The following is a 25107-nucleotide window of genomic DNA, read 5'->3' as shown; positions in this document are numbered from 1 at the left end:
TCAAAAGTAGTGCACTATAAAGGGAAAAGGGTGCCATTTGGGAGGCTGATGTAATGTGGGGCGTGAGGCGGAGGAGGCAGGCGGATGAGGGAGGCCATGCTGCGCTGTGGGGCTCGCATGTATGAATAGAGTGGAGGAGATACTGCGGTGAACCCCAGGCAAGGTGACACATGCCATCATCCTGCCGGGCTCTGATATCAGATCAGTGGAATACAGGGATTTGCTGTCTGTCTTTCTTTAGTTCTCTTTCTTTCTTTCTTTCTTTCTTTCTTTCTTTCTTTCTTTCTTTCTTTCTTTCTTTCTTTCTTTCTTTCTTTCTCTTCTCTCTCAATGTCTTTATCTTTCTCTCTCCAGCTTTCTCTCACCTCTACCTCTCTCTCCTCACGCCTGCTGTGAGTGTAGATCTAAGACTCCCAACACCACACCATTCTAATTAACAGGCCAGGTTTTATCACTGCTCTCTGAATCTAATGCTTCCTCTCTCCTTGGATCTCCTACAAACCCTGGATCTTACCTTGATCAAAGGACATAATGTACACCCCACATAACGAACAGAACAACTTTGAAATAACCGCTCTATGGGATAAGGAAGTGTGGGCATGTCAACTTGGGGGATTACCTCTTTTTCTTTTTCACCTGACTGCTGCATTTGAAATGCAATCCCTTCTCGTTTAATGAGCTCTGGAGAGTTCCCTTCCCGTTTGTTATTCACCTTTTTATTAATTTCTATTTCATTACAATTGGGAGCTTTTTCTCTCGTTCTCTCTCTTTCTCTCTCTTTCTCTCTAGTTCTCTCTCGTTCTCTCTCTCTCTTTCTCTCTCTCTCTCTTTCTCTCTCTTTCTCTCTAGTTCTCTCTCGTTCTCTCTCTCTCTTTCTCTCTCTCTCTCTCTTTCTCTCTCGTTCTCTCTCGTTCTCTCTCTTTCTCTCTCGTTCTCTCTCGTTCTCTGTCTCTCTCTCTCTCTCGTTCTCTCTCTTTCTCTCTCGTTCTCTCTCTTTCTCTCTCGTTCTCTCTTTCTCTCTCGTTCTCTCTCTTTTTCTCTCGTTCGCTCTCGTTCTCTCTTTCTCTTTCTCTCTCGTTTTCTCTCTTTCTCTCTCTCTCTCTCTCTCTCGTTCTCTCTCGTTCTCTCTCGTTCTCTCTCGTTCTCTTTCTCTCTCTCTCTTTCTCGTTCTCTCTCTTTCTCTCTCTTTCTCTCTCGTTCTCTCTCGTTCTCTTTCTCTCTCATTCTCTCTTTCTCTCTTGTTCTCTCTCGTTCTTTCTCTCTCTCTCTCTCGCTTTCTCTCTCTTTCTCTCTTTCTCTCTCTTTCTCTCTTTCTCTCTCGGTCTCTCTCGTTCTCTCTTTCTCTCTCTTTCTCTCTCTTTCTCGTTTACTCTTTTGTTTCAGATGCATCCATGCAGGCCCATTAAGATGGTGTCATGGGGATTCAGATTTAGACTACTTAGCCGCAGCACTGGAATTGTGAGGGAATAAAACAAAGGATTGTGCCACAGTAAGCACATGGGATGAATATTACAGAGAATTGCACACAAACAAAAACGGATTAAAATCAATAGTTTCTGTATATTTATATTGGCAGGGCCGAGGGGGTTGTATAGCTGGGTAGCTACTGCTTGTACAGCCTTCCATATGCCAATTCAATTCATTCTTAACCATGTGGGAAACCCGCCACCATACTGTTCGCCATGCTGCATGACAATGACCTTATAGAAGTTGGCCATAAACAGATCTGGGAGCAGGCTACCATTACTGAGCCCCATGGCATAGGACCACAAACAGATCTGGGACCAGGCTACAGTATTGGTAGTAAGGTGTGTCCAGTACAATACTGTACAGTCACTCCCCATTAGTCTCAGTGCTGTGGTGTTGGGACTCTGCTCCCCTGCTTTCCCTGGTCCAGCACACACGGCCCACAGAGGAGAGAGGTGGGCGGGGTGGGCGGGGTGTGACAGATCTGGGACGGCTTAGCGCTGCTCGGCTCAGTCACACACACACGGCAGACTGACATGTCGAGGTTGGCTCTCAGGCCTCTACGGAGCCAACCTACTTTGAAACGCTGTAATTGTTTCTAATCGTCCAGTGACTCGCAGTAGGAGGAGCAGAGCTGCCCAGAGACCTCCACATAAGGGGAAGGAGGGAGGGAGGTCCAAGGGAACAAAAGCAATTGCCCTGGTTCCACTCCCTATGTGTATGTCAGAGAAATGGAGAGAGAAAAACAAGAGAGAGAAAAGAAAATGAAGAAAGAAAGAAAGAGAACAGCAGGGTATGGTGATTGATGCATGCCCACACTCTTTCTCTCTGTTGTTCCATCCCCCATAAAGACCAGATTGCCCAGAACCCCAAGACCATCGTGTGCCCTATGATTGACGTGATCGACCACAACCACTTTGGTTATGAAGCCCAGGCTGGGGACGCCATGAGGGGAGCCTTCGACTGGGAGATGTACTACAAACGCATCCCCATCCCTCCAGAGCTCCAGGGCCCCGACACAAGTGATCCCTATGAGTGAGTACACGCAATCATACACACACACACACACCTTTCAACCACCTTATATATGTCATAGACAGGCAGCCCAATTTAGATAATTATGGTATTTTGACCAATCAGATCAGCTCTGAGAAAGATCTGATTTGAAAAGATCTGATGTGATTGGTCAAAACACCAATTAGTGGAAAAAAAATATCAGAATTGGGCTGCCTGTGTGAACGCAGCTTAATTTATGACACACGACACCAGCCTGCTACAAGCCGCACGGCTGAATCATTTCCCCCAGTCAGTTACTAGAACAGATCACAGTGGTGCAGCAAGGCAGCGAGGAGGTGAGGTGAGAAAGCTAGAAAGCTAATTTCCTCTGCTAGCCCTCTAAATTAATCCTGGGCTTAATGCCTTGGCTGCGTCGCCAGCTGGGGGTGAAATGTGTGAGAAGGTGATAGAGGATAGGGGATAGGGAGTGGCACAGCAGTCACTGATCTGTAACATCCTCTACTCTTCACTGTGACTGACTCCTCTGGCTCACTCTCTCGTTCCCCTGCTAGGGACTTTTTACTTGCTGCTATTACTGTGTGTACAATGAATGCTTAAAGGAAACCACTAACCTCTCTTTAGACCCCCAGAAATGTCTGGCAAGCTGTCCAGTTAGTCACTCTTGACGCCCTAAAATATCTTAGTGATCTAGGTCTACACTGTGTGTCTTAAGACAATTTTTTTCCTCGGGGAGATAAGAGTTCATCCTATCCTATCCTATCCTACGTAAGGACTTGCTGTTAAAGATACACATCTGAACCAACACCTTTTTTTGATCTCTTTAATGCGTCAGGCTCCCACTGGCGGCAGCTCACAGATTTACAGAGGTACGTAGGTAGAAGGCCCCTAGAAGATGAAAGCCCCACTGACGTAGAGGCAGAGCAGGATGATCCAGTGGGTGTTACTTCTAGGCTGTGTCCCAAATGGCACCCTTTCCCCTAAGGGCCCTGGTCAAAAGGAGTACACTAAATAGGTGATAGGGTGCCATTTTGTACGCAGACGTAGCTTTACCCAGTCAGCAGACACTTTTTTCCCAGGTCACAGGGAGAGGTTGGCATTTTACATGTCCTCCGTTTATACAGAGATACAATACAGTATGTTTTATTAATGAAGCAAGTCATCACTTGTCCTCCTCAAGGGCAACGGCATCATCAGGGGTTAAACTGTGTAAATGCTGAGATGGTAAATGTAGGGGTGAGGTGGGTGGGGGGTGTGTGCACATGTGTGCTTATCCACATTCTTGGCCACCTACTCAGAAATCAATCAGCAGTCAGAGTTTTCTGTTTTCCTTGACTACTGGCTCCCTCCTTCCTCATATCTAGACCTTTCCCAGGACAACAAAATATCCTCCCCCCACCTCTACCGCAACTTGCCCAAAATACTGACAGCTCAATGCCGTGCACCCCTGGATCTGAACCTCTACCTCATTTAAATTCTATAACACCAGCTCTCATTCCTGGTTCCCTTTATCCACATCTCCAACCTCTCTGCCTATAGCCTGAGGCTAAGCTCTCCACACTCAATGGTCCTCTTCTTATCCTAAACCCAGACAGACAGAAAGACAGACAGACAGCCCTCCTACCTTCCTATGAACCCTCTCCCTGTTCCCAGACTATCCCCCCAGGCTGCTGCAGCCTCCTACTCTTCCAGACTCTAAGGACTTGGCCCAGGGCAGCTCACAGTAGGCTGCCCAGCCTTGTATGCTCCCCTATAGGCCCGGAGGCCCAGCCTGCACCCCCCTACCAGGCATGAATCCATGGATCCTCTCTGGAGCCAGCCAGTACAACTCACACAGCCAGACTCCCAGCCAGGCCTCCCAGGCCCCATCCTGTTGCACTGATAAACCAGACCTTTAACCCTCCCACACGGCTTACTCATCTCAGCTCCCTCATCCTAAACTTTCAATGTGTGTGTGTGTGTGTGTGTGTCCTATTACAACAGGTCTCCCAGTCAAAGCGGTGCTAAATGGGGATTCATTAAGGGAATTAATGCAGAAGGATGATGCTCATGAAATGTTACATTTTCCCAAACTGCCTCCATCTGGCATGTTTGGCAATGGGAGAGGGATTCTGTTCAACCAAGATAATACTCACAATGCTGTTTGGTAATGTGAACATGGGGCGGGCGGGTACACTGAAATTATGACAGTTTAAATGATATTACCACTGCACCAATATATTTAGACTCGAGTGGCTTATTTGAGAAAAATCACTGTGTGGGGTTGACTCAAATATGAAAAGTTCTGGTGGAATGAGTTTTTGCAATCATAATCGCACTTTGAAAGTCGAGCACGTACTGTATTGAAGGCATTTTCATTTGTATCAGCAGACACAATACTAAGACCATTCCATTTTCACTTATTGCTTGGTCGAACAACGCTGAACACATACTTTTAGTGCTGTACTGTTAGTGAGCCACGTACGTTTTCTGAAAAATACTCTTCCATGTTCTAAACAAAGACATCAAGGAGTTATATCTATATCACCTACTGTGTCATCACATTCATCTCACGTAGAGGACAATCTGTGTGAAAGACTTGCTCCTTTTAAATCCCCTTGCTATTGAGACTTTTTTTTAAACCAGTTTTTGTCCATCTGTTCGAGAAAAGAGAAGTTAAAAACACGAAGAGGAGACAAGGAAGAGAAATCGAAGTCAAGGGAAAACACTTTGAGTAAAATCAATATCGAGACCAGTATTTCTTCATGGGTGTTGTGATACCAAGCTGAATATCTGGACACATTCCTCATCACAACCTTGTCTCTCTGGGAGATTAAGAAGAATATCCAACAGGGAGGAACAATGTAATATAAAGAACTAGCTTAGGCCAAGGCTTCTACTTCATTGGAATGATTCTACAGAACACACATACAGTGGGGAAGAAAAGTATTTAGTCAGCCACCAATTGTGCAAGTTCTCCCACTTAGAAAGATGAGAGAGGCCTGTAATTTTCATCATAGGTACACGTCAACTATGACAGACAAATTGAGAAAAAAAAATCCAGAAAATCACATTGTAGGATTTTTAATGCATTTATTTGCAAATTATGGTGGAAAATAAGTATTTGGTCACCTACAAACAAGCAAGATTTCTGGCTCTCACAGACCTGTAACTTCTTCTTTAAGAGGCTCCTCTGTCCTTCACTCGTTACCTGTATTAATGGCACCTGTTTGAACTTGTTATCAGTATAAAAGACACCTGTCCACAACCTCAAACAGTCACACTCCAAACTCCACTATGGCCAAGACCAAGGAGCTGTCAAAGGACACCAGAAACAAAATTGTAGACCTGCACCAGGCTGGGAAGACTGAATCTGCAATAGGTAAGCAGCTTGGTTTGAAGAAATCAACTGTGGGAGCAATTATTAGGAAATGGAAGACATACAAGACCACTGATAATCTCCCTTGATCTGGGGCTCCACGCAAGATCTCACCCTGTGGGGTCAAAATGATCACAAGAACGGTGAGCAAAAATCCCAGAACCACACGGGGGGACCTAGTGAATGACCTGCAGAGAGCTGGGACCAAAGTAACAAAGCCTACCATCAGTAACACACTACGCCGCCAGGGACTCAAATCCTGCAGTGCCAGACGTGTCCCCCTGCTTAAGCCAGTACATGTCCAGGCCCGTCTGAAGTTTGCTAGAGTGCATTTGGATGATCCAGAAGAGGATTGGGAGAATATCATATGGTCAGATGAAACCAAAATAGAACTTTTTGGTAAAAACTCAACTCGTCGTGTTTGGAGGACAAAGAATGCTGAGTTGCATCCAAAGAACACCATACCTACTGTGAAGCATGGGGGTGGAAACATCATGCTTTGGGGCTGTTTCTCTGCAAAGGGACCAGGACGACTGATCCGTGTAAAGGAAAGAATGAATGGGGCCATGTATCGTGAGATTTTGAGTGAAAACCTCCTTCCATCAGCAAGGGCATTGAAGATGAAACGTGGCTGGGTCTTTCAGCATGACAATGATCCCAAACACACCGCCCGGGCAACGAAGGAGTGGCTTCGTAAGAAGCATTTCAAGGTCCTGGAGTGGCCAAGCCAGTCTCCAGATCTCAGCCCCATAGAAAATCTTTGGAGGGAGTTGAAAGTCCGTGTTGCCCAGCGACAGCCCCAAAACATCACTGCTCTAGAGGAGATCTGCATGGAGGAATGGGCCAAAATACCAGCAACAGTGTGTGAAAACCTTGTGAAGACTTACAGAAAACGTTTGACCTGTGTCATTGCCAACAAAGTGTATATAACAAAGTATTGAGAAACTTTTGTTATTGACCAAATGGTAAAATACTTGATGTAAAATACTTAATACATTAGTTAGTCCATCTGTTTGTGAACAGCCCTTTCTCTGTGTGAAACTACAAGGACCACCATCTTTCACGTCAAGTCAGGACATTCTGTGGATTTATACTGTCAGAGGAGTGAAGGGAGGAAGAAGGAAAGAAAACAACTTGGTCCGGCTCGGACGATTTCCCTCTTTACCTCTGTTTGAAAAAAACTAAAAAGGCAAAAGAGTGGGAGAGTGGGAGAGTTAGACAAAATGGGGCAACTCTGATTGTTCACACTCTCCTTTCCGTTCCAGAAGAGAGAGAGGAAGAGAGAGAGGAAGAGAGAGGGGAAGAGACAAACCTGATGGACTGGTAATGAGGCTCTACTGCTAGGTGTGGAGGAGTGGAGGTGCCATGATACAGGATTCCACAGGCTTTCAATAAATCCCTCCTGCCTTTCTAGCAATGGCGCCACATACGGCTGCAGGCCTGCCTGCCTGCCTGTCCCCGTCTGCCTTCCTGACTTCCTCCCTCACTCACTCCCTCCCTGCCTTCCTGACTCCCTCACTCACTCCCTCCCTGCCTGCCTTACTGACTCCCTCCCTCACTCCCTCCCTGCCATCCTGACTCCCTCCCTCACTCCCTCCCTGCCTTCCTGACTCCCTCCCTCACTCCCTCCCTGCCTTTCTGATTCCTTCCCTCACTCCCTCCCTGCCTTCCTACACACCTGCCTGCATGCCTTCCCTCCCTCCAACCATTTCTACCCGCCTGCCTGCCTGCCACGTTCAGCACCTACACATTGGCATGTGTGAAGTGTGCTCCTCTAAAATGCCTTATATAGATCTTAGCGCTTGTTATCAGATGAAAGCAGTTCCTCAATCTGGATCACAGCTCATTGTGAAATGACTGATCCATTGAGAAGGCACATTTAGCTTCTTTTTTTATGCTCTGTCTGTCTGTCTGTGTGTGTGTGTGTGTGTGTGTGTGTGTGTGTGTGTGTGTGTGTGTGTGTGTGTGTGTGTGTGTGTGTGTGTGTGTGTGTCGATCTGTCCTAGCACAGCAGAACTAAATTAAACTTGATAATTTAACTTTGTCACAACGCATTTCGACGGGCATTACTCGCTCTTGCTAAATGACATTACATCCCCCTCACACACACACACCCCGACACATACACACACACTTCCCTACTCTACATTCAGATCATGACATGAACTACACTCTGACCCCTCTCTCTGTCTATATCTGATGTCATATCGCCACCTAATGGCCTAACAGAGCAACAACACTATTATCACGATCTGCTTTACATACTGTACATACTGGATCGACTCAATTTACCCTTCGCTAAGCCCCTCCCCAGAATTCTGGCCAACCAATCGCAGTGCTCTAATGGATAGCATCTGTGGTTTAGTCCGACTCCTCATGTTTGAAACACATGAAAGCCAGTGAGGGCAGTGGGAAAAACAGAGTTTTATAAAAAAAATAAAAAGTGAAATGGCTTAATAATTGAGCAGGAGTACTTGCTACTGGGATTCCTGAAATGCAGAGCATGTTGGAATATTTTTCTAATGCAAAATTATACTTTTGTTACATTGTTTACTAGCTCAGGTGGTTCTCAGTCTCAGTCTTATTGACCACCAAACATTGCTAACGCTAGCTAGCTAGCCACTTAATATAACGTGTTTTCTCTAAATGTATGTTAGCCATGTTAACTCTCATCAGCTGTCCACATCAGGATACGATTTCAGAGCACTAGTTTGCTCCAAAGTTGTTGTAGCTTTGACTGCATGCTCACAGTGAATTCAGAGCCAATCAGTGGCTAGCTACACAACAAACATGATTTGACCAGGTTCACATGAAGCAATTGACAGTCCACCACAACATACCCTAGAGTTTCCTGATTAGCAAGGGGTAGGTAGTCTGTGTTTAATTTCATTGTGTATTAAAAACACAGTTTGAGATCATTGTGAGGGGATTTCGCCAGTGGTTAGAAGGGGGAATTGGACTTCTCAGGAAAATGTCCCTATTACACCATTATTTAACATTACTGCATGTCAGCCGCATGACAAATTGGCGAACTGACTGGAAACCGGGTGGTATACGCTCCAAATTGCGTTGTAGTTTGAGGAGAACACTTACATTTTGTCAAGGCGGAGATGAGTGGCCGAGACGCTCGCGGACAAGGCGGAGATGAGCGGCGTGGACAACAGTGGATTCATCAATTCAGGCTACAAGTGAAAGCCTAATGATGATTGCAGAATGTCATTACAAAACACGTAGCTGTTCTGTAGCAGATGCCTCTTTCCATTCACCAAATTGCAGGTGCACTGTTGGGGTTTGGATGCTGGAATTATTTTCTGAGTGGACGAATGTGCATGGGTAGCCTACAGGAGCGCCTTGGTTAAGTGATTGTTTGACAATCAGATGAAAACATCATGACTGGTTGTGTTTCTGCCACATTAGAAGGCATAGGAGGCGTGTCCATAAAGCTAAGGGAAGCCTTAAAGTAAATTGAATTAAATTGCCAAAATTATATAGCCTAATTAGCTTACTCCTGTCTATACAGAAAGAAATATAATCATTCAAAATAGGCTACTAGAACAGAAAGCATGATTTGGCCACAGAGGATCATTAGCTTCTTTAAAAAAAGCTGTGGATCGTTTTAAATCACATAGCCTGCAGTCGGAAGGGCTTGCAATTTGGGCAGCGCGCGCTGCAAATACCAAATGGATGATTGTTGAGTTGCGACTGTCAGTAAAAAGTAGAGAGACCCAGCCAGGCATATCTCAATATTTAAAAATACAATCACGGAAAAACTGTTTGGAAAGTAAATGGCTATTGCTGTAAAGAGACTCCAATCTGTCTTTTAGTTATCACAATTCTTAACTTAATTAAGCGAACAGTAGCCTTTCTTATTGGCACCAGTGGAGAACATCGACCATATCCCCATTGAGTGTGCATATTCACTGTCTGTCATTGGGTCAGTGACACTTTTGTTTGTTTTTGGACAATAATTTCCTCCTCCAGGTTAGATGGACGTCATATTGTATTTGTGTCTCCCCTTTTCGTAGGCCAATTATATGGATCAGACAACATCGTTTTTATTGATCTGTTTGTCAGTGTCAGCAGAGTAGGCTACCCTGTATTTTTTGTAGCATTAAAAAAAAATGTGTGCGCGCACTTGGTTGTCCTGTACCGGTAAGACATTAAATCTACTTTCACCCCTGGGGGTGGGGCTTAGCGAAGGGTCAATTAGTACAATTACCATAATCTCTCATCCATATATTAAAGACACTGCTGCCGTCCGTACATTCAATTGTATCATTATAGCTGACTCCATATAATGGGGTCACATTGTTCTATATAATATGCAGTCTATGGAGGCGGAGGACATTGAATAATGGATATGTACAGTTCGTCCATTGTAATCATAATCTAATCGCCATACAGAGACACAGTGACTGTGTGCCCTTGCCGTCTCCTACTACTGCACCTTGAACACAGACACACACAGACACACGCACAATCTGCACATGACGTCCTCAAGGATTATGTAAAGAGAAATAAATAAATGACAACTGGGGATCCAGAGGGGGGGGGGGGGTCACCTATGCAGAGACAGCAGGGAGCTGTATCGCTGGATAGCACACACATACATTGGGCCTATATTCTCAGCTGACTCCCCCTTGCCCGCTGGCAGTCTCTGACCTTGGCTGCATGGACTTGCATTGCAAATGACTCCCCCCTACACACACACACACACACACACACACACACACACACACACACACACACACACACACAACTCCCCCTCTATACACATCACTAATCCTCCCCCTTCCGTTCCCATGAATTTAACTGCTTAAAGGGATGCACGCAGAGACATGCATGTGTGTGCACATGCATGCGTTTGTTCGTGTGTGTGTGTGTGTTTATAAGCAATATTCCCTCTAATATTTTTCGGCACTAAGCTAATTTCAGGTCTGCTGTGTGCAAACTTGAACGTTGTGAAAATTCTGTGCAACTTCCAGGCCGCGTTTACTGTGAACACTGATGCTGTACCCGCTTTAAGTTACAGTTTTAACAGTGGCCATGTAGGCTACTGTGGCTATTTGATCATAACGTGGGACTACCAGAGTGGCCTACCATCACAAACAATGGAGAAAATGCATCCCATAACATTTTAACATGGAAATAGCTGTTCTATCATTCAGCCTACAGTAGCAGCCAATGTGTGGTGTTCAATGTAGGCCTTCATTCCATGAGACATTTGAAAGAAAACATGCAGGGCTTGACATTAACCTGTTTATCCACTTGTCCTTCAGACAAGGAGGTGACTGAAACTGTTGTTGTGTTGTTTGATGCGAGAAACCACTTTACAAAATAAAATGCATTATTATTCCCATACCATTATTACATAGAATCAGACAAATTATGCTACCCTCGGCCTATTGGCTACTTAGCTTATTCAAGCCTGTCTCAAAATACAACACTGCCCCTTTAAGACAAAAAAATAGCTCTTTACCTTACTTTTCAAAGATGCCTATAAATGTAGACGTTTTGTGTTCTTGTAGGAAGCAATCACTCCGCTATTGCTGACTACAAATGATCTATAACTGGGCTAATAACTCACTAACTAGCAAAGGATATGAACTAAATGTGCACACGTGGCTACATGCAGCTCTCGCTTTGATCTCAAAACAAGCCCATCTACTCACGACCGCTCATGCTGTAAACACAGTCCAGTTCAAAGTAAATGGCACAGATCCATATATGGCAATGGTCTATTTGCATATAGGCCTACTGCAGCTCTGATTGTTTATGCCGGACCGGTCTGTGTACAGTAGGGGCTGAGCAGTGCGTGACAATGCAATAGAATCCTACTTCGATGCGTTCTGCCTACAACAAAACCTCTTGCATAGTTCGTTTTGTTTCGGTATATAAATAAATATAATAATAATATGCCATTTAGCAGACGCTTTTATCCAAAGCGACTTACAGTCGTGCGTGCATACATTTTTTTGTGTATGGGTGGTCCCGGGGATCGAACCCACTACCTTGGCGTTACAAGCGCCGTGCTCTACCAGTATGTTGCATTGAAAGTGGTTAATATTGCGTTGATTCGATCAGAATTGCCACAGTAAAGGGAAACGTTGATAGTGTTAACAGGGAAAACTCTAGAGCAGTGGTCACCATCCTTTTCTGAGTCAAGATCACTTTCTGAGTCAAAATGCAAGCCGAGAGCTACCACTCAGATTTTTTTTTTTACAAAACTTAAGCCTATGCAACATTAACCAATTAAAAACAGTACTGTAGCAATGAGGATTGTGCAGTAAGCTATAGGCCCAATACATTATCACCGCATATTGGCTTTGCTTGAATTGCCCTGCCAATGCATTGTTGTTCAGGCCATTTTTTAAAATTAGGCTGTCGTCTTGTGAAACAGTGGATGTAAAGAATCTAGCTAGCTAAAGCATTTACTGCAAATTGAATGTACAATTTATTAAGCTTGTGTGATGAGTGTGATTAGAAGGAGTCAGGCGCAGGAGGGTAAATCACCGAATACAGAGTTTATTCCGTCGTACACAGTTGCGCTGGAGAGCGACAACAAAATACAGGCACAGGGAAATAATCTACCCCGGCAATACAAGGTACGAGTAGCTCCAACAAAATACAGGCACAGGGGAATAATCTACCCCGGCAATACAAGGTACGAGTAGCTCCACCGAGCTACACTCAAGTCACCCACAAGGACAAGGGGGCAGAGGGAACACTTATACACGGACTAATGAGGGGATATGAACCAGGTGTGTGTAATTGACAAGACAAGACAAATGGAATGATGATATATGGAGTGGCAGTGGCTAGTAAGCCGGTGACGACGAACGCCGAAGCCTGCCCGAACAAGGAGGGGAGGCAGCCTCAGCGGAAGTCGTGACAGCTTGCCTTGCTGATATTTTCCATGCAATGCAGCTGAAGTAACGTAGCTAGCTAACTATTTTCTTGCTTATTGTGTAGTGGAGGATAAAAATACCTGTATGCCTATGGATGTGTAGCTAGCTATGTAGCCGATCTGTGTATGATCTGTAAAATGTTTGGTATAAATATTAGTTCAGAGCCTAGCTATGAACCTCAGCTATCATAGCCTGTTGTATCGACTTCAAAACAGTCTGAATGGCATTAATGAAACCTATGGATTGAGTAGAATATAATATAACTTTAGTGTGCAAGTCCTATATACATGTAGTTATTACCAAGCATGAGATCCCCACATTGTAGCCTGTACATTACATTTACATTTACATTTTAGTCATTTAGCAGACGCTCTTATCCAGAGCGACTTACAGTTAGTGAGTGCATACATTATTTTGTAATTATTTTTTCATACTGGCCCCCCGTGGGAATCGAACCCACAACCCTGGTTTTGCAAACGCCATGCTCTACCAACTGAACTACATCCCTGCCGGCCATTCCCTCCCCTACCCTGGACGGCGCTGGGCAAATAAATGTGCGGTTCAGGTATGAATGTCTGTGAGACATTATTTTTCAGTCATATCCAACACCAGGAGTATCAAACTCCAATCTTTGAATGATGCTGTGTCTGCATGTATGTATTACAATGATACACTTCAACAGTGTTTACCAGTCCTGTTAAAGGCTGATTTGTCATTCATATATACAGAAACAGAATTTAAGAAACAGTACGCTACACTTCCTATGCATCATGTAAATACCCTAAAACCGGTTCATCTCAATATCTAACTCCCTTCATCTGCGTTGATCTAAGGACACAGGATAGGTGTAGTATTTCATCAAATGAGAGACTTAATTTCAACCAGTAGACAATGTGAAACGCTTTATTGAAAGAAGTTCATAAATACATAAAACATGCGTTATAAATATTATAATTGTAATATGATATTATAAATACAAGTTCAATTTGTACTTCAATGCACATCTGGTGTGCATTATAAAAAAGGAGGAAAGAGGAGGTGGGTAGAGAGGTGTGAGAAAGAGTGTAAAAGACAGAAAGGGAAAGAGGTAAGAACAGAGGAGCAGGGAAGGCAGCATATGATTAATGAATTACAGTGCTACCCTAATATTCTCTCAGTTCATCACAATTACATAATAGTGTCTCTAGCGGTTTCTCCTAACAGCCTTGGGCCCCCAGTTGGCCCAAAGGTTACCGTTAGAGCGGGTGAGATGGCGATGACGGGACTGGGGGTTGGCATCCTCTCTGACATCAAAACATACCTGCAGACGAGAGACAGATGGAGAGAGAGGGAGCATGATTAAGCCTTGTGTTTTATTTATTATAACACTGTCAGTCATCAGAATCATGAGGAGGTGAAATGCAAAACTGACCTTGGATCATTAACTCTGGGACATCTACATCTCTATCTGTATTTCAATAAATAATAGTTCACTTTAATTATACTTCCTGTTGACCCGACCAAGTGACCTCTCACCTCTGATCATGCTGTGCACTCTATGTGTCAGCCAGTAAAGATGCGTGTGTGTGGTTCACCGACATAGCTGGAATATATAGTTTTTCCGAGCCACGGCCTGTTCACCCCGCTATCATCCAGAAGGCGAGGTCAGTACAGGTGCATCAAAGCTGGGACCGAGAGACTGAAAAACAGCTTCTATCTCAAGGCCATCAGACTGTTAAAAAGCCATAACTAGCCGGCTACCACCCGGTTACTCAACCCTGCACCTTAGAGGCTGCTGCCCTATATACATAGACATGGAATCACTGGCCACTTTAATAATGGAACACTAGTCACTTTAATAATGTTTACATACTGCTTTACTCATCTCATATGTATATACTGTATTCTATTCTACTGTATTTTAGTCAATGATCCGACATTGCTCCATTCTTTTACTTTTAGATTTGTGTGTATTGTTGTGAATTGTTAGATACTACTGCACTTTTGGAGCTAGGAACACAAGCATTTCGCTACACCCCCAATAACATCTACTAAAAATGTGTATGTGACCAATAACATTTGATTTGATTTGATAACCCAGAGGATTTAGGGAGAAGGGAGGAGAGGGTTGATGTGAAGGAGAGAGACTGTTATTGAGAAAATCAGGTAGTTAAAGAGACAGTGTTCAACAGGACTCTGTGTGTGTGATCTCACCTGGTGTCCACACTAAGTGGCTACAGAGTACTTTATACTGAAAACATGCACAGACACATGAGGACAAACAATATAGTGTAGTTATATAAATATAAATAATGAAGTGTCTTACTATTCTCCATGGTTGGTCCTCTTGCCTATTCTTTGAAGGTGGAAGGAGCCACAGTTATACACCTGAGTCTGCTTACTGCACAACACAATCCATCAATCAGATTGATACACAAGTGTGTAGGTGTGGGTTATAGGGTGTCTAATTGTTCTAAGTGTTTTCAATTTGGGTGACTCTTAAATGAGCCTGTTTTGTTTTTGTACAGACATCACCCTTACCTGAACAGCACCCTCACCTGAGAAGTAGAAATCAAAAGGAAAGAAATTTAAAAACTGCAGTTGACATAGCTAAGTAAATGGAAGAATACTCTTATTGCAATGTGGATGTCTCTTAAAAGAGCATTTGGTTGTGTATAGTGTAGTCTATGGTGATGCCAGGGAACAGCACCCTCTTCGAAGAAGTAGGAGGTAAATATCTCCCGCACACGGATTGCCTCCCGTGCTGCGTTGTTGGCCCCGATCCTTGAAACATCCTGCAGAGCAGCAGACCTCTCCTCTGGCACATGGTGGCGAGCTGCAGATCCCCTCCTGGTCCTCGTGTCCATCCTCATTAAGTTATGCAGGACACAGGTAGCCTTCACACACCTGAATTCCCCCAGGAGGAAGTCCCAGATGGCCCTGGTCACCCAACCTTGCAGTGTCCTACACGGTAACAGTAAGCAATCATTTTGAAGGAATCTCCAGTTACAAGGTATCTGTAGGAATATGGAAGATAATGTCATTATTAGACTTTTACATCACCAGGTCATTGTGGATTACTAAAGTATAATATCCCTTATAACAAATCATGATAACATTGGATAGATAGATGAATGAGCAATAGCAGGATTGTATCAAGGATAGCATCACAAATGAATACATAAATACCACTTGAAGCTTGATGATGAGTTGATCATTTCAATCAGCTGTGCAGTGCTAAGGCAAAAACAAAAATGTGCACCCCTTTGAGTCCCCAGGACCAGGACTGAGAACCACTGCTCTTCATTGGGACCTCTTCATCTGCAGACAGGCTTTCACAGCTCTCTGTATCTGAGGACAGAAAACCTCACAAGAAACAGACTTCATTATACTCAAATCAAACGGATTATTATGTTGATATTATCTCCGTCCTCACTTCTAGGGACTGGAACTACACAAAAGTACCTGCCTTGTCCAGAATAGCCTGCTCTCTCACTTTGACAGTTGTGGCTGCTATCCTTTTACCCTCCTCCATGGCTGTTTTTTTACAGTGATAAATACATCAAGATAGCTAGCTAATATGATGTTAGGTAGCTGGTGATATTTAATTCACTTAGCTAGCTATCTATACAGTATGTAAAGTTGGCGAGATAGCTAGTTAGCTACGCTAGCTACGTTAGCCTGCACTGTAGCTAGTTAGCTAATAATACATACTTTTTTTTTTACATTTTCGAAATGTATTTACTTACTTGAATAGGTTCTCCCAGGCATGTGTATGATTGTAAACAGGGCAGCAAAGTTTGTTTATCATCAGAGCGTTTTAGAGCATATTACTATTTAATTGTGAATAAATTCATGAAATGGAGAATAGATTAAACTATTTACCCATTTAATAGCCAGACCTTCATACAAACTTGCTATGCTAAATTATTGACGTACAATCGAACGTGCTGCTATATGCTGCCATATGCTGCCAGCACGCCCACAAGCGAGCCACTCTGGGCGGCCTAAGCGGCCCGCGGCAATTAACCACGTGCTAGTGTACTCTAGCCGTAAGGCTTTATCGTTGGGTTTTTTACAGAAATGTTTGCCGATTGACTAGGAATGCCTTGGAGATCGACCAGTCGATTGTGATCGACCGGTTGGTGACCACTGCTGTAGAAAGCTGAGTGAAGTTCTATCTCGCGCTTCTCTCTGTGGGCGGATATTTCTGCATGGCAGCTGCACGGCAGTCTCTGGGCTACAGCACGCACGGGCGCAGTTTAGAGGGAACATTGTTTATAAGCTGCATAAATGTAGTATTTGTGTGGAGGTCCTTCCATAATTGGATCTAAGAGCTCATCCCTTGTGTAAATTAAAAATGATTGGCATCTCCAGGCAGGCAGGTAGGTGGCAGTAATTGGGGAGCGTGGCTCAGAAACAGATAGGTGTCAACATATTGAGGTGTTGCTGAGCTCGTCAGAGATGTGCAAAGTGTTTGCCGACAGACAGAGGCCCTCCGAATCGATGCCTGGGTTTTTTAAAGCTAAGCCACTGAAAGCTACAGTTATGGCTGTCTGCGCTACAGAAGAGAAGGGGAATGATTAATTGTATTTGGACAAGCCTAAGTAAAGAGAGGTTGGAGCTGAGCTCCCCTATCGTTTGGACTGAGGGAGACTGGGAGCCCTTCCAAACTGTCTCCTCACACACACACACACACACAATCTTCTGTTGTTTTACTGTGCTGTTAAGATGCACCTGGGGATGACAACCATACATGAGAGGTGTCAAAGTCCTGCTAACTATTTGTGTGTGTACAGTGTGTGTGTGTGTGTGTACTGTGTGTGTGTGTACTGTGTTTATTCTTCTACATCTGTCTGTGTGATTCACCCAATCATAAACAACCGATTCTCCCTGGACAAGAGTGTTCACACATTACACTGCTTAACCCAGGACAGACATTATGTGATATATACTCAAACTTATTTCCCGAGAGAGAGAGAGAGAGAGGCCGAAGGTTTCAACAACATGGCTTTATTTGCCTGTTGCACTAATTCCAACAGCATTTAACTAATCACATCAGATAATTAGTATTTTGAGTGGAATTACTTCTTAATTCGCTTTTAGTCAGTCTGTCATGATTTAACTGGATTTGAACTCAAATGCAGACAACTACACCAAGCCAGAGAAGGTTTAACAGGTTTATTTACAATGTTCAATTAGTCCAGGTTTCCAATAATAGGGGAAGAGCAAGTCCAGGTTACAGGGAGGGTAACAGATCCAGGTCAGGGCAGGTGTGGTACCGTAATGTCCTAGTGTCCGTGGTGACTCCAAAAGGGAGGTCCGGTAGTGGAAAGCAAGATGGTGGTGGCAGGAGTGAAGCGGAGGCAGGAGTCAGGTTCCAATAATCTGTGGCACAGGAGAAAAGTAAATAGAACAGGCCAAAAACACAAAGAGCGAAAACAAACAGGTTGAGTCGGCAGCGAGACTAACATGGTCGTCTTGACTATGATCTGACGATGAGTGGCAAGTTTGACCGGGTCTTAAAGGCTGAGGTGATTATGGTGAATGAGCTGCAGCTGGAACCCTGACTCCCGCACACCAGACTTCACTCCTGCAATCAAGGACAGACAGAGGGGAGGGGGAGGGCAGAGAGAGAGCTACCTAGCAGCAGTAGGCCTAACACAGTCAATGTTCAGACTAGCAAACTGCCTGATCTTGCGAGCTTACATGCATGTTCGCTACACAGATATCAGCGGTAATCAGTCTGGTAATTATGAGGCTATGTTCAGACGCCCACAGGGGTTGAGCTCTAGTCTAATTCCACAAGGAATTGGCCATACATAGGAAACCACACACATATAAAGACACACATACACATGAGAGAGAGAGAGAGAGAGAGAGAGAGATTTCTCAATTCAATGGCACTCATGGCTCTATTTCGTCCCTGCTCCTCTATTCTTACCTCTTTCCCTTTCACAAATGTGTTACATATTCAGATGAATAGAGCAGCTAAGGCCATGTTTGTAAGCTATTCCCCAAAGGTCTATAATGTACACATCAATGTAGAACACCAGTGATCTGCTGTGTAGTGTGCAGTACTGACTCAACTGGCTGGAGGGTAGAGTAGTGTTGTGTCAGAGTGGTGTGTCAGTATGATAACACTAGGAACGGTATGTATTACCCTAAGGTTAATGAGCTGTGTGAGCCGAGGCTTGTAGTGTGTGTGAGTGTCCATTTGTGTGTGTGTGTGCCTGTGTGTGTGTGTTTGTACTGTATGTCTACATAGGCCTATGTATTTGTGTGCTTGTGTGTGTCTTACTGTTTGATTACAGTGATTAGGTTCCTACTGTGGGTATCAGGTCATTCACAGGGCTGGGCCTCCCAGTCTCCTATGTTCTCACAGGCCGGAGGCCAGAGAGGCTCAGTCAGCCCCAGGAAGTAGCTTGACCCGGTCACACACGCCCCACTGACTCAGAACCTCAATCTGCGGCGGTGTGACCTCTGCTTTACTCACCTGGCTGGCCAACCACAGACACACACACACACACACACACAGGAACACACACATACAGCCTCCTCTGTCTCAGCTCAGCCTCATTGATCTACACGTTCCCTCTGAGATCCCTGTCTAATTAAGGGATCGATAACAGCCACCACACTGCAGTCTTGCAATATCATATCCAATTTGGCTGCTCCTTTCAACTCAGACACAATCCTTCCTGGAGGAACCCACACTGAAGTAATCACATCTCCTTAGAGCTAGCCCTCTGTCCCTGGCAGGTTTGATTGACTAAAATCATCTTGACTGACAGGCCTTGTTTCTTGACTACGTGGTCTGCATCCCAAATGGCACCCTATTCCCTATAGTGACCTACTTTTGACCAGGGACTACTTTTTGATTGGGATTGTGTTACGGCCGGGAGAAGGAACGTGCATGCTACATATTCAGCTCAGCCCCCCTCAGTTTTATCTGTTTGTACACTGACTTTGCGTATAATTAATTAATCCTACAATATTGAATTTGGCTATCAGGGTAACCTTGAATAAATTGTATGACGTCTGAATGTTGCCCTCCTTCAATCAGATCATCCCTTCATAGCAGGTTGGTTCCTTCCTCCTTGTTAGGTAAACCTCCTGGAGGCTTAGATGAAGGATATTAATTCTCTCTCTCTCTCTCTCTCTCTCTCTCTCTCTCTCTCTCTCTCTCTCTCTCTCTCTCTCTCTCTCTCTCTCTCTCTCTCTCTCTCTCTCTCTCTCTCTCTCTCTCTCTGAGCCTTTCAGCAGCAATCCAGCCTGATCAAACAGTGTAAAGCCTCCACTAACCACAAAGAAATCCACAGCTAAAGAACCAGCTCTCATTACCTTCTATATCACCTCACAAACCATCCCACTCAATTTGGATTCAGCACCCAAATGTCTATTTTCCTTGTCGATTATTTAATTTCAACCACCACAACCAGAAAGTGTAGTGTCCACGACACCTTTAACTTCACAAATAATATTCTAGTGTTGTGGGTTTTTTAAGCTAAGAATATTATGTGAGTTAGTACTGCATGTTGTCTATTCCCTCATTCCAACCACCTTAACCAGAAGTTGAAGTGTCGACGACAAATAAACTACTTTAACTTCCCAAATAAGCTATATTCTCTAGTGTTTTTCAGTTGTTGTTGGCAAGGCTGCTAAGAAGATAAAATCTGTAATGATTTCAGCTTGCTCCTCCATTAGCTCCTTTAATTGAGTGGACTGATATATTTCAGCGCTATATTCAGTTGGAGGGAAGCAGGCTTGAGGGTATTACCCGCAGAGCAAATAGATTTTGGCCCTGAGCTCCCTCCGTCTGGCTCTGCCTTCACCACCACACACAAGTTAATTCCTCACTTGTTGTCTTCTGTCTTGTTTTTTTGCACGGGCAGATGATGGTTGTCATAGAGACATACAAAAAAAATTGGAACAAGGAACATTTGGTTCAATTGACTCATCAGTGGGTCAGACCAAACTGTTTTTCGGATTGAAAAGACTGTCCATCTGTGGAGGCCTAACCTTAAGACACCAAATCCCTCCCACAACTCCTTTGCTATTTTGGATTTTACTGCTCAAAACTTTCTTGGCTTTAAGCTCTTTCTTGTTGACTAAGATGCCCATATAATGCGATGCTTTCTCTGTGAATCAGGAGGTGTGAAGAGATTTAATGAGTCAAGCTTGCTGTTGTGTTGTGGCTTTGCATCATGGTGCTGTTTATTCTGAGCATTTTGGTTACAAAACACCCCTAGTTCAACGGCTCCCCAGCTCAAACTCTAGACCTATCCTCCACACTGCCGTTCTGCATCCATCCAAGCCTTGCATCAAGACACCGCCGCTCTTTCTCCCTCTCGCAGTAATTCAAAGTGCCGTGGTGTTTTCCTTTTTTGGCCTCCTCTCCTTACATTACAGTATTTCATCCTCCCACGCTTTATTAGAAGATTGGCGCGTCGTCCTCGTCGCTACTGAGGAACGACTCAAACGCAGGAAAAGAGCTCTTCCCATTACCCGGAGGATTACTCTGATTCTCCACCGTGCGTCGAGGAAGAACTACAAGGAAAAACATTCAAACATGCCAGAGTCAGGGTCCAACAAAATCCACTCCCCGAGCTTAAGCCCTGCTGAAAGGGAGTGTGAAATAACAATGAGTACAGGTTTGGGGCAGTACAATGAGGAAGGAGGGAACATAGGAATAAGCAGGGAGAAAGGATTAGAATACTATTAGTAGCAGCAGTTTGTTGTTGATAGGAAGGAAGTTGCTTCTCCTTGGAGTAGATGCTGCTTACTGTGCACCAATCCCTCGTCTGCTTTGATCTTTCTGTAGATTCTGCAGTGGGAAATGTGAAATGTCAGGCAAATAGCCATGTCAGGTGTCAATCATGGGGATTTTTGACTGCTTAAGCTCTTTGTGAAGTTTATCGATTGCGCGAGTGTCGGTGTCGGCATAACATGAGATACTGGTATTTCTTTGTCGTGATTAGATGAACGCTTTGACCGAGATAAGCCTGAACGGAACATCCTTTATTATTGCAAGCCAGTGGATTTATGGGTAAAGACTCAATATGGCTTTTGTCTGAATGCATGTTTTTACTATATATGTATGATGGCGTTTTAGAAGGTGTGTATTTACATATCCAGGGGTAACAGAGAGATGCGGGTCATGTGAGGGCCACATTTCTGTCTGTATGCTTCCACTAAGACTGCAATATAATTGTTGCTGGATTATGATGCTCAAATGCCACCTTTCAATATATGTACCATACATATTTCATATTTTTCCCAGCTCAAGGGATTAGGTATGTTACTTTATATTTTTGTTAAAAAATTACTCACACACGTTTATCTGTCTGATACCACAAAGACTGCTAGTGTAGATGACTTTCTCTGGATTTAGGATGCTTGGAATTACACCAAATGTCACCGTTCAATGTATGCATTGAATACATATTTTATATATTCCCCAGGTCAAGGGAATATGGATGTTATGCTCTATTTTAGCATAATAAAATCTGAACATGGTAACTAACACTTTTATTCTTTCTTTGTCTCTCACTGTTTCTCTTGTACAGTTTCTCTATCTGTCCATCTCTCTTGAGACCTACAGCTGTAGCTGCTCCTAGTAGATGTTCACTTTATAACACTAAAATAACCATAAACCACATAGTTTTGTGCTGATCAGAAGATTTAGAAAATAACTTTACCAACAAGCTAAAGACATGGATTTTCTCTCTGTCTCTCCTACAGGTCTCCAGTGATGGCCGGAGGTCTCTTTGCCGTCAACCGCCAGTGGTTCTGGGAGCTGGGTGGCTACGACACTGGCTTGGAGATATGGGGCGGAGAGCAGTACGAGATATCGTTCAAGGTGAGCAATTTTTTTTGGGAAAATAGCGTTTCCCAATCATACATTTCTCTTACCAATGTTCTCAAGACTGGACAAGTCTTATCATTCAAGCATTTCAAGAGGTTCATACAGCACTGTAGAGAAACTGGAATATGTTGTGAGACCAAGGTTGCTAGTCTTACTCATGAGGGCTAAGTTCTTCTTTCAGTCTACACCAGGGGTAGGCAACTAGATTCAGCCGCGGGCCGATTTCAGTCGGCGCGGCTTGTCGTGTGGCCTAATCAAATCAAATCAAGCTTTATTTAAACAGCACATTTCAGACAGGAAAAAACTAATTAAAACAATTAAAATAACTGAAATATTTACTACACAAAGAGGATAAAAAACTAAAGAATAACAATACAAATGTAATGACTAAAAAGCACCCTAAGGACAAGCAAAGCTAAAAAGGTGTGTTTTAAAATCTCTTAAATATGTCCACAGTTTTGGCCCCCCTCAGGTTCTCTGGCAGGCTATTCCAGAGGCTGGGGGCATAATAACTAAAGGCTGCCTCTCCATGCCTCTTGGTCCTAGTCTTTGGGATAGTTAAAAGGCCAGTGCCAGAGGACCTGAGGGACCTACTGGGTACATAACTTAAAAGCATGTCTGACATGTATTGGGGTGCACAATCATGGATTGATTTAAAAACCAATAGACAAATATTAAAATGAATGTTAAAACTCACATGCAGCCAGTGCAGAGACCTTAAAACCGGTGTAATGTGTGCTCTCTGTCTGGTGTTGGTCAGTACCTGTGCTGCAGCATTCTGTATGTTTTGCAGTTGACCAATGGCTTTCTTGGGTAAACCAGACAGGAGAGCATTACAGTAGTCAAGCCTGCTTGTAATAAAAGCATGGATGAGTCTCTCTGTATCAGCCTGAGAGAGAAATGGCCGCACCTTGGCAATGTTCCTCGGGTGTTAAAAAGCTATTTTGGTCACATTCCTAATGTGTCATTCGAAATTGAGTTCAGAATCTAAAATAACACCTAGGTTTTTTACCTGGTGTTTTATCTTTATTGCCCATGAATTAAAATGTGCGTCCAGATTCTCTCTCTGTGCTTTGGCTCCAACAATAAGAACCTCGGTCTTGTCTTGATTTAGCTGGAGGAAGTTGTGAGCCATCCAAGTATTTCAATCACTAATACAGTCTAATAATTTATCTATAAAGCTCAAATCTTCTGGTGACACAGAAATGTAAAGTTGTGTATCGTCTGCGTAGCAGTTAAAATCAATGCTGGGCTTTCTGATAACCCTGCCAAGGGGTAACATATACTGTATAAACTGAACAGTACCGGACCCAATATCGAACCTCGTGGAACGCCACATGTGATATGTATTTTCTCTGAGTTTTGTTCACCAAGGGTGACAAAAAAGTCTTGACCGGTTAAATAGGTCCTAAACCAATTTAGAACTGGAGCGGAGAGGCCAACCCACATCTCCAGTCTTTTCAGAAGGACATCATGGTCAACCGTGTCGAATGCAGCACTTAAATCCAAGAGTACAAGGAGAGAGAGCTGTTTGGCATCTGTGTTGGCTCTAAGATCATTTACCACTTTAACTAAGGCTGTCTCTGTGCTGTGGTGGGCACGAAAACCAGATTGGAATTTTTCAAAAATACAGTTGGCACTTAAAAAATGTATTTAGCCTTTTGAAAACCAATTTCTCCAACATTTTGCTTAAGAATGGAAGGTTGGAGATTGGCCGAAAATTGCTAAAAGCTGAAGAATCTAGATTACTTTTCTTTAGAAGGGGTTTCACCATAGCAGTTTTTAGTGCAGTGTGGAAAGTGCCTGTAAACAGGGAGTGATTAACAATAGCTTGCACTTCTTCAGATATGCAATTAAAAACTGTTTTGAAGAAGGTGGTGGGGATAGGATCGAGAAGGCAGGTAGAAGGCTTAAGTTGTGATATCACTTTCCAGAGCATGTCTGTGTCAACCAGGGGACAAAAATCCATAGTGCCTTTGTGTGGTAGGCTAGGGTACATATCATCAAGCTTCTCATCAGGTCTTGCTTGACTGATACCCAGCCTAATATTTGCTATCTTATCTGTGAAATATGCCGCAAACTCATCACATTTAGATGTAGAGGAAAGTTCACATACTGTAGGTTTGCGGGGGTAGGATTTATCACGCCGTCAATGGTGTCGAGCAGAGCACACTCAAATTATTCTGATTATTAGTGATCAAGTTCGAAAAATGAGCCCGTCTGGTATTTCTAATTGCGTTGTTATATATGCCAAGTTGCTCTCTCAGAATATCATATAATGGACCTGCAACTTTGACTTTCTCCACTTCTGCAATTTCTCTTTAATTGATTAGTTTCCTCACTCATCCAAGGGGCTCTCCAAGGGGCTCTCCAAGGGGCTCTCCAAGGGGCTCTCCAAGGGACTCTCCAAGGGACTCTCCACTGCAAATTGACCACAACTAAAAGCCCCAACATAGATTTATTTGAAAATAACAATCATTTCATAACTTGATTAGATGTAGACACAATCACAT

The 25107-nt window shown here is 43.7% G+C and overlaps 1 protein-coding gene across 1 annotated transcript in view; it reads left to right on the top strand.

Moving 5' to 3' along the window:
• Positions 1-25107, top strand: part of galntl6 (polypeptide N-acetylgalactosaminyltransferase like 6) — a 41831-nt gene that overhangs the window by 1232 nt on the left and 15492 nt on the right. Inside the window, exons 2-3 of the mRNA XM_084188519.1 lie at positions 2319-2502; positions 22471-22588. Coding sequence (XP_084044645.1) covers positions 2319-2502; positions 22471-22588 — 302 coding nt within the window. The remainder of the gene's footprint in view (positions 1-2318; positions 2503-22470; positions 22589-25107) is intronic.

Source organism: Coregonus lavaretus (genome assembly GCF_964263955.1).
Source record: "Coregonus lavaretus genome assembly, contig: SUPER_35_unloc_1, whole genome shotgun sequence".
Classification (NCBI taxonomy): Eukaryota; Metazoa; Chordata; class Actinopteri; order Salmoniformes; family Salmonidae; genus Coregonus; species Coregonus lavaretus.
The sequence above is the reverse complement of the archived record's forward strand: the minus strand, read 5'-3'. Positions and strand labels throughout refer to the sequence as shown.